General features: G+C 38.3%; 1 protein-coding gene across 1 annotated transcript; it reads right to left on the bottom strand.

Annotated features, from left to right (window-relative positions):
- Nucleotides 1-1,860: 1,860 nt before the first annotated feature.
- Nucleotides 1,861-15,967, bottom strand: RMDN1 (regulator of microtubule dynamics 1). The gene is made up of 10 exons (XM_076329463.1): nt 15,850-15,967; nt 15,165-15,276; nt 12,342-12,429; nt 10,820-10,979; nt 10,066-10,155; nt 9,355-9,410; nt 7,188-7,275; nt 5,517-5,547; nt 4,074-4,207; nt 1,861-2,012 (listed from the first exon to the last, which is right to left on the bottom strand). Exons 1-10 carry the CDS (start codon nt 15,919-15,921, stop codon nt 1,974-1,976), a joined length of 870 nt encoding a protein of 289 aa, XP_076185578.1. The 5' UTR covers nt 15,922-15,967; the 3' UTR covers nt 1,861-1,973.
- Between the last annotated feature and the right edge of the window lie 72 nt (nt 15,968-16,039).

Below are 16,039 nucleotides of genomic sequence, written 5' to 3'. Positions count from 1 at the left end.
GTTGCTTTATTGTTTTGATATTTTTAGCTGTCTCCTAACTGCAATAGTTTTTCCTGTGGGTAAGGGTTAGTAAGCAAGGAAAAACCAAACCCAGCGGCCTTCTGTACATGTATGTGATCTATTAATTGGTTTCAAAGGACTGACTGAAAGCATGGCTCTTAAGAGAAAAAAAAAAAACCAAAACCACAACAATTTATATACTCGTGTGTGTGTGTGCGTGCGCGTGTACAGTTAACTTGGACTTTCTGGGAATTTCAGTAACACTGCATTGTAACTTTGTCTTTTCCCATTTGCATTCCCCATAGTTCAGCTGTATTTGGGGGGGAGGGAAGACTGCGAAGAGAGGAAAGGCAGCCAAGGCTGGAGATCAGACGAGGGAACCGGTGAGGTAATACTACTTGAAGGAGCTATCGTGTAGTTCATGGATTCTGTTTGTTCCTTTCTTCCTGTAAGCAGCTCAGCTGCTCTTCTCGAAACACTCAACAATCTTTACTTGGTACCTAGATAGCCTTCCTCTTCGTGCAGATACTGTTTCCTGCAGCAGAAAAGGCACAGGAGTAAGGTGCCTCTGCCACAAAGCCACTAGAAGCGTTTTGTATATGGCAGATGTTTTTGTAGTGCATGAATGCAGAAAATTCAAAGAATCTCTGAAACGCTACATGTCGACCACCCTGGGCCTTTGACATATCGAAGACTTCATTTTGATGCTCTACTAATAGAAAGATAAGAATTACTTTACCGTAATGGAAAAAAACATTTTTTAACTAGCTTTGTGGTCTGAGGCTAGAATTAAAGCTCTAGATTGTCTCTCAGCTGTGGATTTTTACTACTGACTTGGCCCAGGCTTGGTTTGTTAGTCAAAGCAATTTATGCCCTTCTTCATCTTCCTCCTACAGATTGCAGTATCTTTTTCTAGTAAAGCAAACACTAGGTATTTACAGTCAATTTGTTCTAGGTTGTTAGACTTTCTACTGGCAATACCGCACATATTTAATTGCCTACCATTTTTTCATTATTTGGTCCTCTTTTTCTGTTGGGTAATCAGTATATATTGTTTGGAAAGTCTGGAAATATTTTCTATGCTGGATATCTAACTTAGGTTAATTTATTTTTCTGGTGAAAGTTCCTGCTAAAATAGTTGCAAGACTAAGAAGAAAGTTTCACTTTATCTCTACAAACAGAAGTCTATATGCTTCCAAATTGTAGTTCCCTTCTAACGTACTGGGAGTATGCATCATCATAGTCTAGGGGAAGGAGTACATATGTCCAGCAAACATTGTGCAGCCACTAAATCCTCAGAATTCACAGCCTCTCAATGTGCAAATAAGTATCCATATTTCACAGAAAGCTTCTCACTGCATATGCTGCTATCACCCATAAAAAGGAATTTCTTAGGTTTTCCCTACTTCACTTTGTTTGTTTGTTTGTTTTAAACCACAGCACTTTTTGCAAAGTCAAACACTAGCATTTAAGTGTACTGGAATTAAGATTGCTTGTGCAGCCTTAATTAGAAATCTGTAGGAGCATCCAATAATGTGAACATATATTATTCTTGAAGGCCGTTGAACCCCACAGAAGGAGAACACTCTAGAAAAAAATTGCGGGTTTATAATTATGTCATGGTCCTGTACCTCCTTTCTTTAAAGTTATGCTAGTCACGTTTCTTATTATTCCTCATACATAACTTGTAGCTGAACGGTGTAAAAAACTTAAAAACCTGCGCAACCACTGTCCCAGCCTTTCCCCTCCGATATATACCCTGCTTGTCCATGAAGCCCTTTATTCCCATGTGAATCAACAGGATCACATAATGAAACAGATCTTCCAGTAGACAGTTTAATTGAAACAAGATGGGAATAGTAGGTTTAGGCTATACTTTTATTAACAGCTTCAATAAACCAAAGCAGTAGTTGAGGTCTCTTTCCTATGCTGCTCAAACCTGAGGCATTGAATTCCCGTTATCTTGTTTCTTGTTATATAGAATTAAGCAACTCCAAAGCTTCTTTCTGTACCTGAAAGAAATAAATATACTCGTAACAAAACAGTGCCAGGTAGTTATAGGCTCTTCTAGCAGAACTTACCATGCAAGCACCCTAACGTTTCACCACAGTTCTGTAAATTCAGAACCCTCCTAAGACTAGTCATTTTTCTTCTGTAGTTCAAGATGCTCCACACTTGAAACACGAATGGGAATAAAACCACTTAAGCCAGTGCCTTCAGTGTAATTCACTTACTATACATAGTAAGTTTATTTGGGTTGAATGCAGATGATTAGCTCTTAATTTGCTCTAGTCCAACAGTAGCATGTAGCAAGTTGTCCTATTTCTGACCATAACCAACCAACCTAGGGTTTTCAAAACTCTGGACAGCGCCTAAGGAAGTGTGAGAAGCCTGTTTCTGAGACACCCTTTGCCTAGGGATTCTGGGTAAAATCTAATAAAGATTGAGTATGACCTCTAACATCTATGTTAAAAAACAAACAAACAAAAAACAACCAACAAACTTCTGGCCCTGACAGAGCAAGCAGTGCAGAGAATGTAAGCCAGATGATACTGCAGGTACTCAGAGGTAAAAAAAGTTCAGAAAACCTACTTATGCCTACCTCTGCCAAATGCAGAGACAAGAATTCCAATTTCTCTGCACAGGCCAGTTTCCTTCTTACTGGACTACCAAGTCTAGTTCCCAATGAACTTTGCATTTTACACATTCACCCAGAGAATGGAGAGAATACCACCTCTCTCTGTTCAGCAGCTCTGCACCCTTCTAGGAGATAAGGAAATAGATGTTTGTACCAGGAGGCCAAGCACGGCTGCAGCAGATACGCGGTTTAACAACTTGGCTGCTGCACAAAAATCACTACTGACTCCTTCTGCGTGGTTTCTAAAGAAAGGCAAGCTTTTGTGATCACTGGTTTCACATGTGCCTCCAGCTACTAGTAACTGTCAGAAGAATTGACCGATTTCATACATACCTGAGACCACTACTCCTTTAGGCTCTTAAATCCCTATACATTTTGCAAAGCTGTGGAGGAACGGAACCCTTACTCATATTTCTACTGAAAGATGTTACTGAAGGAGCTCACTTTTGGGAGAAACAGTTCAAGCCTCACTAGAGAATCTCCAGAGGGAAACCTCAGTAGTGTTTTTTCTGAGGTGTGAAGTGCAAAATCCTACCAAAGTATTTCTTACAATTAGGACATTCAGAACGTCACAACACATTTGGATGTTTTCTGTAACAGTTAAAGCATCTCACACTGCAGCTTAATGCTAAATGAATTAGAGGTCAATCAACCATAAGAAAAATCAATTGGAAATCAGGCTTTGTTAGTCCTGATGCTAACAGGATTGTTTATGAAAGATAACTGCAATTGCTGTGGTTTATACTGAATGCAGGATTAGGTCTGAACAAGTCTAATGGATTACCCCTCCTGGAAGTACTCTGTATGTGTTTAGGTAGGAAGCAGATGCCTACCATCCAAACCAGGATCCTTCTGAGCAGTTCAAAAGGGTAATTAAGTGCCTCATGTCACCTAGCATTGGAGATTTGCTATCAAAGATACATTACTTCCATTTGTCTCAATTCAGATAGTCTGAATCTCTCCCTAGGGGACTGGAAAGGACTGCAATGTTAAGTTTTATGGATCTAGCAAGTTTTTGATACATCCATGCTTTTTTCTTCCTCCTGTTCACGTGGTTTTTAGCTGTTCCAAAACACGATTTCTACCTTTCCAGTTTTAGGCATATGAAAAGTGAGTCTGTGCTCACATAGACATAGGTTAGCTCAGGTGCCTGCCTTAACTTCAACAACGCAGTGAAGGGTGGGTTGTTAGCACTACAAAAACATCGTGAAGAAGAACGCATAACGGTTCTTTATTACAAACAGAGTATTTCCAACCATTGTGTTCAGAGGCAGTTACCAACATTCTAGAATTTTTTGGTGTCTGGATGTGATCCTAGAATATAGGGGCTTAACTACAACTTACTCTGAGTTAACTTTATAAAACATTCCACTGCCATGATGTCACACGTTGGTTACAATATATGATTGTATTATTACAGTTCTTAACTTCCTACCTGTTTGTCCTCTTCTGTATGTGCAGGATACTCCTTTGCTTTGCTTAACCACAGAAGAGCCATCTTTTTATTGTTTAGCTTCAAGTATGTCTTCCCCAAAAAGAGTAAGTTTTTGCTGTAGAAATTTGGGTCAACTGTACAGAGACAGGAGAAAAGCTTTAAATGAGAATGAGCAGCATGCTATCAAAGCCATGATACAGTGTCACTCCTTTAAATACTTATTTCGGAAAAGATGAATAGTATATTGGCTTTGGATCAGAAGGAAGCCAATGTAAATCTTTGACTTGCTAGATTTTGGTCTCATATACAGTTATGTTAGCTAGCAGCTTGTTAGTTAATATACTAACTGAAACTAGATTCCTCACAAAGAGCAAAGCAGTGAGCTTAATGCATAACAGTTTTGCTTTGCAGATTCTGTGCTTTTCTGGACCTAGTAGGTGCAAAAGGCAATGCAACCAGCTTAGCAAATACAGGCAAGGAAATAAAGGGCACATTTCCTAGCTTCAGATCATGCACATACAGATCTTAGCTTAACTTTTGCTACACAGGCAGAAAACTTGAAACTGTTTGTACCTGCATTTAAATTTTTTTAAGGAGAGATTTTAGAAGTTGCTTTTATAAAGCATCCTTTGGCTGTCAATCATTACTAAAGACTAGTCTTGCCTACTGTTCATACTTATAGCACAGGCTTTCTCTGTTGCTGGATCTAAGGTCAGGATTCAAAATATATGGAGGTGTTTTTGAGGCAAATTTTGAGATTGAGTCCACCATTCCAGTTCACAGCTGCAGTACATGACACCCAGGGGAAGATACACAATGAACTTTAACTTTTAACTTCACTGATATAACTATATACAAATCTTTCATAGAACACTGTCTTCCCTTGTCTTCCTTTATCTTTCAGCTAGTCAGTTTTGCTTATGGCTTCACTCTTGGAGAAGTAATAGGTCCATATTTTCTTTTACATGTGGACAGTTTTACTGCTAGTTAGATTGGCACTCTGATCCAAATGGCTTCTGAAATAATAAGAAAGTGTGCTTTCTCGGTTCTATTTAGAATACAGAGGACTTTTGAACTTTAAGAACATTTAGAAAAAGTGACATAAAATTCCCTTTTTTGCTTGCTTCTTCCCCCTGCATTCCAGTTGAATGCCTTGGGGAAGAGTACTTTGTTACTAATGAAGGTACAAATTTCACTTCAATACTTACTCTGAAAAAAACCCCTCATCTTACGCTCTAAGTGATGATAGTAAGTGTGTAAAGTACTTTGAGTATCTCTGGTGAAACATTCCATTGTAACAGTCTAGCATGTTGACTAGCACAACAGGCTGATAAGTTTATCAGCAGATCATACGCTATTAAGATAATACCGAAAGCTAGAGGTTTATTGCAAGTCATCATTCATAAAAGATACTATTCTGTCCAAAAAAGGTAGAAGTATTACCTTCCTCCGCCATGTGGAAGTAACGAAGAGCCTGCAAAAGATAAAGTTATCTTCTTTAAAATGGAGAATAGACGGAACACAGTAGTCAATCTAAAGCCTTATGCGCATGCTCAACATAGCTGAAGAAGGACTCCCTGTCCATGATCTTATTTTTATTAATTCAGGGTGCTACTGATGGTTCTCATTCAATGTACAAGCAGATTCGACATCTTCTCAACAGAACTAGTACTTATCCAACTATTCCCCTGCCACTTCCTCCATAAGTACAGTACCTCGTATTTGTCCCTAGCAAATTGGATCATGTTTTTCCAGTCGTCAACTTGTCAAGATCATTTTGAATTTTATTTCTACCATCCAGCATATCTGCAGTTTCCCCCGGCCAGTTATCATGTATAAATTTAATAGATGAAACAAATCTTACGATTCAGGTCATTAATGTTGATAAATACTTCAGGGAGAACTGATTGCTACAGAGCACCAGTTAGTATCCTCTTACTTGAGAATAAACCTTTATGAAATCCACACACATTTTTCAACTAGTTTCCCATCCTGAACATCAGAAATTTCAGTCCATTCCTACCTCTTCCTGATGTTACTAGCTGGAGAGAAAATACTGTCAGAGAACTTAAAGTGTGGACATATCTACAAAACTGATTTTGTACTGAAACTGCAGAAGTCTTACCAGTATGGCTCTACTACAGGTTGTGGGACAAGTTTGCTTCTTCAGCCACTTTAAGTGCTACAGAACTCGATGCTGGGACTGGCATGATTCTGCAGTATTCGAAATCCTGGCTGACACTTTGTATTCTTCCAAGAGTGATTTTCAGCAAAACTTACAAGCTTGACATTCCATTAAAAAGTTTTCTTTCTTTTTCAATCAGAGCTTAAATTGCTTTCTGTGTAACAGCAAGCAGCCTTCTACAGTTACTTTCTAGTGACTCCTCCCCACACACACCTTAAAAGAACAAAACATAGTGGGCCAGGTATTGGTTGATCTAAACAAACAAAGATTATAAACTTTCCTATTACCCATTTAATTTTCAAGTTTCTATATATGTACAAGTGTTTAAATAAGATGCATACTGTGTTAAGACACCCTAGAAGATGCACATCTGGACAGTATGTTTTAGGGTGTATGACAGCAGGAATTTTCACAGCAAAGATGAACAAAAGTACTTTCAACTGAAAAAAACCCACACCATACGTAGACAGGAGATGAGAAGCTATTTGTTAGTGGTAAGTAACAAAATAAGCTGTTGCTTTTTGCATTTAATATAAAGGGGAAAATTCTAATAATCCTATCAAATAAGTACATGGTATAACACCACCATATAAAACATGAGCACTGGAACTAGTACAGACATTATCTGCAATAGATCAAAATAGCAAATACAAACTAAGTTACATATAGCTTGTTATTTTCTGCTGTACAAACTACATGAAATAATTTTCAATATTCTGTGTGCCACAGCTGAAAAAAAATAAAGATTTTTATGTTTTTAGATATCCCTCACTCTCCTGTTATATTCTTATTTTATCAATGACAGTTGTAAACTCACAAGTCCATGGTTATTCCATAAGCAGAAGTCAGCTTTGTCAGGAAAATTAGTAAAAGTATATCAACAGCTTTATGGGGGGAATAATAAGCTGTGAAACGTTTTCATATTGTACCTCTTGAAATGTGGAGGTCGGTGGTGTAGCAAATAGCGTTGCAGCTATTTTTCTTTGGTACCATGGCATTTCAGCAAAGGAGTAACACCTGGAGCAAAAGAAAACATTTGTATATATCCTTCACATTTTCTCTTGGTTTTGAGTAACATTCTCGTATCTTGGGCATCATAATTGTTGTTTCCGAGAGTCACAACAACTCCAGCCACACTGCAAGTTCTATAAGCAAGTTCTTACAACTGTACAACAAAATAGCAAGATGTTTGAAGTTGCTGCGTAGCTCTGCTAAAGAAGTTTCGGTGTGTCTTTTACTGGGAACTGCTGTTACATTAGGCAAAACTGGAGACAGCTTTTGAGCTTGAATGATTTTAACGATTTATGTGTATTTGATATTGTTCTAATGTATTTGCAAAAACAGGGTGCAACTGAGTAATGTCATTGCCTTACCTCACCACTACCTTGTTTTTCTCAATTATTAATATAAAGCAGATCTGCAGTACATTCCTGAAAGACTCTGATCTATAAGAATGAAAATAAACCTAAGAATCAAACTACTGTGTTCTAGGCTAGGCCATTCTATGCTGTTTTCCTATCTACTAAATAACAAAGGTAATCAGTCACCTATCTTAGAGATGCTGAAAGGGTTAAACATTTGTTAAGTATTTCAAATATGTAGAACATTCCAGGTGTAAACATTAAACAACGCTATTCACTTTATTACCCTCCCACAGCGAGTATAAAAATATTACTCACTGTGTAAAATAGGGTACTCTAGAGGAGGTGAAAAATTAATAAATGCAAATATGGAAGTGTTCAGAGGAGAGGGGGGGAAAGGCATGGAATACACAGTCTGAATTGAAATTGTGCTATCAGATGTGCCTTATCAGAAATGCCAATAAAAGAGGTTCAATCCAGGATAGACTAGAAAGGAGAAAAATACTAAAGACTTGGCTGATAACAAATCCCAGTTTCAGATCAAGACGCTCTGGGATTCAATAATGAGTATATTTAAATATATAACGTGGGGATATTTTAGTGCCAAAACCAGTAATAATCTCACACTTCTGATCATCTTTTCTAATTTTCCTTAGAAACAGTGTCTTAAGTACTTTCCAGAACAGGCTTCCTATCTCAAAACTGACTTTGAGGCTCATTGAGTTGGTAGCATACGCTTCTGTTTAGAAATTTGGACTATTGCAATTGTTAGGTCATGTGAGAATGAGTGGTAGACGCTGAAAAACTGAAGTAAGTTTGTAAACTAATACAAAACTCCGGAGCAGTAGATTGTAGTTTACTCTGATACTCAAGAGTCCAGAAAAAAACACAGAGAAGGTGGCTGTGGTTTTTAGTATTTTTTTTTAAGCTACGACTACATTGGCTTTATTTATTTTCAATCTCTCAGTCTTACAGTAGAGATTTCCTGTACAACAATGTGGCAGCTTTGGTCTCTTTCAGACAAATAACCAGAAATGCTGTCTGGAGTCCCTCACTAACACATAAAAGATACTGCTTTCAACCACACCGATTCACAGAATGCACTGGTTAGTGTGGAAACTTGTATTTCCAGTCCCTTCGCCTGCTATGTAACAGTAATTCTTAGTACCAACTCCACTGAGCAGTAAATTCAGTTTCAGAGATTTTAGTAATGCGTATGCATTTATAAGCTGCCTTTACTTAAATATAACTTTTAAAATACAGCATCCTGACAGATAATAACGGAAGTATTTTAGGAACACATCTCACTTTTGATAGCTTTTCACTGTACACAGATTATATTAAGTTGCGGCCATCGCTGAAATTCAATGTAAATTCAGTGTTGAGTTTTGTCTCCATTCACACCAGTAGAACGAAATGAGTAGTACTCACAATCTCTGACGTCTGCTATGGAAACATACGTACGTCTGCAAAATGAGTTTTTAATAGTTCCATACAGTAAAACAAATAAATGGAACAAGCAATTATTTTTCATCTTTTTGAACTGCGTAAGAATTAATAGCCAGACTTTTTCAAAGCATGACGTCCTATACCCGTCCAATAGGTTTTCATGTTTGCAGCAACGAATTACAAGCCACTGAATTATTTCAAGCATTTCTGCAATTCCTATAAGACATTCTATATTCTGGTATTTTTCTTTGCCACATGCTAACTTTTGTTTGAAAATACGCCTTACCAAATGCCTATAAGATGAATTGTTGTAGCATCTTTTGGATTCAGTTCAATGGCTCTCTAGTGAGGGGGGAAAAAAACACAACATTTAAAAAGTTGTTCTGCCACATTTGGATTAAAATACATTAAAAAAAAGTAGCCTTGTTATCCTACTGTTATTTAAACCAGATTAAGTGTGTAAAATTTCAAGGCGATACAGTATTTATTCAGTGCACGACTAAGTCGGCTCACCTCCAAAAAACCAAAGACACTGACAGATTTCTAAGCACTTCTGTTTAGTAGGTCATTAAGAGTTTCACATGAGACTTGGCGTGTTCAGATTTTGATATAATTTCTGGTGATATAAAATTAATAGTCCTTTATCTTCTCCAGTATTTGTCTTTTACTGCTGCACAATCCACAGTTAAAAGGACGGCCACACATCCATTTCTCAATAGCACAGTTACATTTTATCTAGTCCTAAGCAGCGTCAAAAGCACTTCAGCTATTTCAAGACTCCCTTCTTTAGGGACTTAGTTTACTGCCAGAGATAATTTGTGCTCCTTATTGCTGGGGCATTCAGGACTGTCACAATAACCCAGAAAACAAAGTGTCACCAGGAGATTTGAACAGAAGTACACTTGCAAATTTTCACCAAAAAATAGTTCACAACTGTCACACAATCTACATACTGGACGCATTAATGCTGTCGTATGCAAAAAACTGTTTACATTACCTGGAAGTGCTCTTTGATAACAAAGGCATTTCCAATTTTAGTCTTGATTCCTTCAAAGTCTCCCACATCACTGAGGCAAATTGCATACCACTGTAATTCAAAGAACAAAAATAAAACATTTAATACAGTACTATAGCTATTAATAGTAAATTTAAAAAAACCCACCAACAGAACAGCTGCTACCACCACTAATGACAACAAGCAAGATGTATTTGTTGTGAACAGCTCAGGCAGCATCAGAGCAACCTGCTGGTCTGCATGCGTAAGGGAATCAATATCCCCTTCTTATCCGAGATGCCAACACAATTGACTATACTTTGTTACCTCTCTGAGAGAAGCAGCACAAAAAAAAGAGCAGAACGAAGCTAGAGCCTGAAGTATTTCCAGTGAAACTCTACAGAGCTGCTGTTGTGCACAGAAACAGCATGCTGAATGTGGAGCGTGTACAACACTTTTAAGGCTACATCAGAGAAGGATCAGCTGATTACATCAGCTGTCATCAACCTGATCAGTCGCCTCTTTCCATGGTCCTGCACACACTTAACCAGTTCGTGTTTCCTGTATACAGGAAATGTAGCTGCAAGCGTCTGAACTCTGATCTCCCAAAAAAGTTAGGGAGAATTAGAAGTCTCACTCATTCTCAACTGAAAAGTTAAATTATGCTGAAGTTTGCTGAAACAGCACGCTGACGTTTGTTCCAGTTTCTACTGGCAGAAATCACAGAACAAGATTTCAGTTATTTTGCTTGGCTCACCTTGTGTGCTGCAAAATTTGCTTCATTTTTTTCAAGTGCCTTTTTTGCATACTCAAGGGCTTCATAGGCCAGTTGTCTTTTCTCCTCTGCAGAAGTACTACTAAGCTGAGCTAGATCTCGTGATGCCCGCGCCAGCCGCCATAACAACTCTGCATCATCACTAGTTATGAACAGAAACACTAATGTTTTAAAGCAATAATGGAAACAAAGCAAGCAAAGGTCTTAAACCAGTCTTTCAATACGTATCTCAAGGGGGCGATAAGAAAACAGCATTATCATCTGTCATTCTATACAACCCCAAGGTAACAAACAACAAATGAACCCCCCCCATTATAGACTGATGATACCTTTGTTCTGCCATTCAGTCCTGTGAAGCAACCATATCTGTAAGAAAGGACTTTCTTTTCTCAAAAAAAGATGCAGATCTAAAAAACCCAACAGTACCACACCAGAAGGAAAACAAGGACTACTTTGATTTTAGCCAGACGGTATTTTTTGCAGCATTCCACCGATACGATACTAATGTTTACTAGGAATGTTTAAAATATTATGCATCTTTTTCCCTACAATTGTACCTAAATAATGAAATTCTTCCTAGAACAACAGCGAAAAAACACAGATTAGCCATACCACCACCACATAAAGCTGTACATTTATATATTTATTTGTGTCACTGTATCAAATAGTGTATGGTATATTATAGCCCAAGAGAAGGGATTTTAAGTTCTATTATTTTGTTAACATATTGCTTTGAAACACTGCTTGCACTTACTATACTTTTACCTAACTATCATTTTAATTTTGGCTTACTATTTTAATAGAGACTTTAATATTTAATTTAAGTTTAGAAAGTCTTTCAGAGGTTCTGGCTATCTGGCTATAACACTCCCCCTCCTGTCCACCCCCCCCAACAGGAATACTGAAGTCAAAACTACCAGAAATCAAAAATATTAAAAAGCATACGTGAGTTATTGCTAAACTCACAGCATCAATAAAAGCCAGTTTTCTTATCTGGAGTAAAACTGAGTCACTGCTCACAGCACAGTGGTCCTGCTCTAATTAACACAGTAACACAGAACTAGCAGACTCATTTTTCAGCCAAGTCACAAAAATGTTAAGTACTGCTACTAGAATCATTATTCCTCACAGAATAATTAGTATTGTTATGCACCTAGTACAAAGCTTACACCTTGCTTATGACATGGTGTGCCTTACAGGCTAGGACCTTCATTTAACTTCCCAGGCTTTATACTTGCACCCCTGGCAAGAACGAGAGAAAAGGAAAAAAAGAACTGAAAACTACTAAAAACAACTGCACAGTTGATTTCCTCCAGAAATGTTCTAGGAGTGAGATGCCTTGTCTCCTCCAAAGGAATGGACTCTTCAGTTTGCAATGCATTTGGTGCTTTCCCCATAAACAGCTTGTCCCAGTTCATTTAGCAATAATGTTTTGTGCAGTTAAGACATAACTATGTGAGTAGTTACACATAAGTCACGGTAATGTCTCAATGCAGTCAAGTACCTATTTTTATGCTGAACCAGCAACCGATACAGCTTTTCAGTTTCTCCACTCCCATACAGGTAGTCTGCTTGCTCTATAACTTCTTCCACTTAAGAAGGAATTAAAATTGTGGAAACAGAAGAACAAATTACATGTAATTAGGACATTATAGCATAAACAAAACATTTTAGAGCAAGACAACCTAGCTGAAACCCAAAGAACAAGTGATGTACTTCCTTTTTAGGCCGTCATTCTAAACAACTTATACGCACAGCAGGATTGGATAACCTACATTTACAATGAACAACTAGGAAGAGAAACAGTGCTGAATACACGCCTCTCTCATGGAACTACAAAACAGCTTTCAGCAACAGAGCTTTGGATGCTTAATGGATTTAACATTCAGAAGTGTCTTTCTCAATGCATCAGACCACTAGAAGCAATTTCTTTTCTTCTTTGTGAAAATGGCAGAAAAGAAAAAAAAAAAAACCCATATGAAAAGTATGACCAGGAGGGCAAGTGCAGTAGAGATCTGAGAGTAACAAAACCCCTTCATTAGTATACGTACAGAATTTAAATCTGATAATAAAAGTGGAAAAAAAAAATATTCTTTATTCTCAATATGGTTCCATAGTTTTGCCAGAATAGGACTGCAGATTGAGTGGGTCCCATTATCTTACTCAACAAGCCAACATGAAATATTGCTCAAAGGTTTTCTGACTGAAGTCCTTAAGATTTTCACAAATACGACTCCAAAAAATAAAGTTCATCTACTGAAACCTCTACGTGTTCAAGATACTAAAAGCAAAAATAATTTGAAAAATCAGAATTGGCTTTCTAGAGTATCAATTTATGAATTAAGTACCCATTGTTCTTATGATACTTCAATTCTTTTTCTAGAGAATACTTTAAAGCACAACAGAAATGGGGAAGTACGATTTCCACAACTGGCTGAATATAATAATATATAAATAAATATAATATGTATATAGTATGTAAAACAGCATTCCAGAAACAGAAATATCAAACACCACACAATACAGGATTCTAGCATGGAAACAGATGGAATTAGGAGGAAAAATACCCGAAGGGAAGCAGGTAGATAATTCTATTGAAGTATGTAACTGTACAGGAGAACAAACTCCGAGTTTACTCTTCTGCCAACATTAAAACATGAAAAAATTACCTTTTAAGTCAAAAGCCTTGTCTAATTTCTTACAGAACTTTCAGCTATGCTTATCGTCTCTTTGGTGTTACTCCTGGGTCCGTGATCAAACTTCTAAGTCAAAACATAAGCTCTACCCCCTGCTTCATAAAAATTAATCGTGTTTATAAGCTTTCTTTTTTCAAGTTATCTGCTGAATATGGTAGTGATGTTTCACAGCAGCACAGTTTTACTTACAGAAGAAAAAAACATTGAAGGCTACTAAACACAAAAGCCTCCTCTTCAGCTTAAAAAGATACTAGAATATAAATCAATGAAGGTTAGGAAAGCATTCTGGATAATTTTTAACCCTGCCATCTCTAAATGCCATCTATCAACCATTTCAAAGATAAGATAAGATAACGGTCTACATGGACTTTGGATTTTAGTGCCTAAGATCAGCTTCGTGGTACATCTTCAGTATTATCTTCAGTGAACTGTTACGTTTGCTTGTTGAGGCTCCCTGAACGCTACTAACATATCTAATGACTAAATGCTCAGAACTCGAACTTCTGAACACATTTCCCACCAGGTGTTTTATGTAAATTATCAGACTTTTATTTCTTTGAGAGTATTTTTCAGGTATTTCTTTTTTACTCTTATTTTCACCGTATATACTACTTGTCTTGCACAGAAAGCACACTAACATTGCTTTTCTTGGCAATGTAAATGCCAGATTCAAGTGAGAGCACGAAAAAAGACCAAAGGCAACTAAGTAGTGTTATTTATGTTCCTTGTGGGAAATTTTCTTATTTTTGTACTGAGTAGCTATTCACTGAAGCTCCTTCTATTACAGCAAATGGAACAGTTCCTTATCTGTTCAAAAGTCCATTGTCTGAATTTTTATTTCTATAAGCATAAACATCTAAGATGTTCCTCTCTGAGACACAGAGAAACAGGTTGTCTGAACTGACTACTGTCTAATCTACACAGTAAGCAAACATTTCAGTTAGGCTCATTCTCCATTCAGTTAGGCTTACTTTCAAAACCCCTTAATTTACCATGTGACAGACAAGTTTCTAAGGCTGCAACAATATCCCCTTTTAAGATAATGTTACTTTTCTTCCAGTAGTGAGACTATCTTTATTCAGATCTTGAAAAGAACATTTTATCACTTGTTCTATTTGTTTCTGGTAGGTAAAGCAAGGCTTTTCTTCCCCTTTTTCAGTGTGACATAAATACAAAACATTTCTCGATTTTGTTTGAAATGCAATCTCAGTGCTGCTCGACTAAATTAAATGGGAATTGCACTGTGTTCATATTGAAAATCTGAACTAACTAAGATTTCCAGAAATTGATTAAGGTTTGGTCTGCATTCCTAATTGAACCATATCTTTCTCAGTAAGTTTTTTAAAGCTTGGGCAACAAGTTAGGTATCATACAACCTGTGCGTGTGTTATATCCTAGACAGGATGAGCTCCTAGATCTGCTTTCAGTGACACTTGAAAGAATTACTTGTTAAAACTGCTACAAGGCTACCCTGAACCAATTCAAAAGCATCCTGTCATAGAAACACACTGCATGCAGTCTTAATGGAGAAAATCAAAAGCATTGCACCATTTTCCTATATAACTCTGGCACTAAAAATTTTAAGTTTTGCATTAGAATAACCTACATACTTCAAAATTTGAAAAAATTACCTTTGAAGCTTGCATGAACCTCAGCAAAGCCAGAAATCAGCTTGTGAGCTTCATAAAGCAAAAAGGACCCTGTTGAGAGCGTAAACCCCCTCTGAAGGCTTTTTCTAAGCACCTGCATGGGATCATAAGAGATGTATTAAACGTTGTCACTCAGAGTTAAAAGTTTTTCTCGTCTCTAGCAGTAGTTATATTTCAGATTTTGAACAAAGACTTTTAAAAGTTAAAAAAACCTTCATAAGAAAAAAACACGTCATCAAGAGGGTATTTTCTTACCTTTTTCCAACAGGGGCTCATAATTACGCTTTAAAATATGAACAGAGCACTAGACTAAAAATAAACCATAAATACGGAGCAAACACAAGGTAAGAATGAAAAAAAGCAAACTTGTGGTTTTCAAACGAGCACAGGGATCCCAGCTTTTGCAAAAATGAACAACCAGCCTTTCGCCACGTCCCGCGATACCGGAGTCTCCACAGCTGCTCCCTGCACCCGCCTCCCTCCCCTCCGGCCGAGAAGCCCCGGGGAGGGCAAGCGGCGGCCACAGGCCCGGGAAAAGACCTTGGAAGCAGCCGCGCCCGCCGCCCCCCAGAGCGGCAACCCGGCCACCTCGATCCCGCCGGCCCCGCGGCGGGCACCGGGCCCCCCCCGGCCCCGCGGGCCGCACGTCGCACGTCGCGCCTCCCACCTCCCGCCGGAGCAGCCTCCCCAGGCAGACGGGGCCGCGGCGGAAGGGCCGCGCCAGCACCAACGCCGCCATGACAGCAGCCGTCGCCACCGGGCGCCGCCGCCAGCACCGCCCCCCGCCAGCGGAGGAATCGGTCCGTTCCCCAGCCCTGCTCGGGCGAGGGGGGGGAAACAAGGGCAACGGCCGCCCG

This window comes from Aptenodytes patagonicus, chromosome 2 (genome assembly GCF_965638725.1).
Source record: "Aptenodytes patagonicus chromosome 2, bAptPat1.pri.cur, whole genome shotgun sequence".
Taxonomy (NCBI): Eukaryota; Metazoa; Chordata; class Aves; order Sphenisciformes; family Spheniscidae; genus Aptenodytes; species Aptenodytes patagonicus.
The sequence above is the reverse complement of the archived record's forward strand: the minus strand, read 5'-3'. Positions and strand labels throughout refer to the sequence as shown.

Coding starts and splice junctions, on each gene's coding strand:
- RMDN1 (XM_076329463.1), bottom strand. CDS start 15,921: ATGGCGGCGTTGGTGCTGGCGCGGCCCTTCCGCCGCGGCCCCGTCTGC. Junction 15,277..15,849: donor GGAGGCTGCTCCGGCGGGAG/GTGGGAGGCGCG, acceptor GATCCCATGCAG/GTGCTTAGAAAAAGCCTTCA. Junction 4,208..5,516: donor CTTCCACATGGCGGAGGAAG/GTAATACTTCTA, acceptor GTCTCTGTACAG/TTGACCCAAATTTCTACAGC.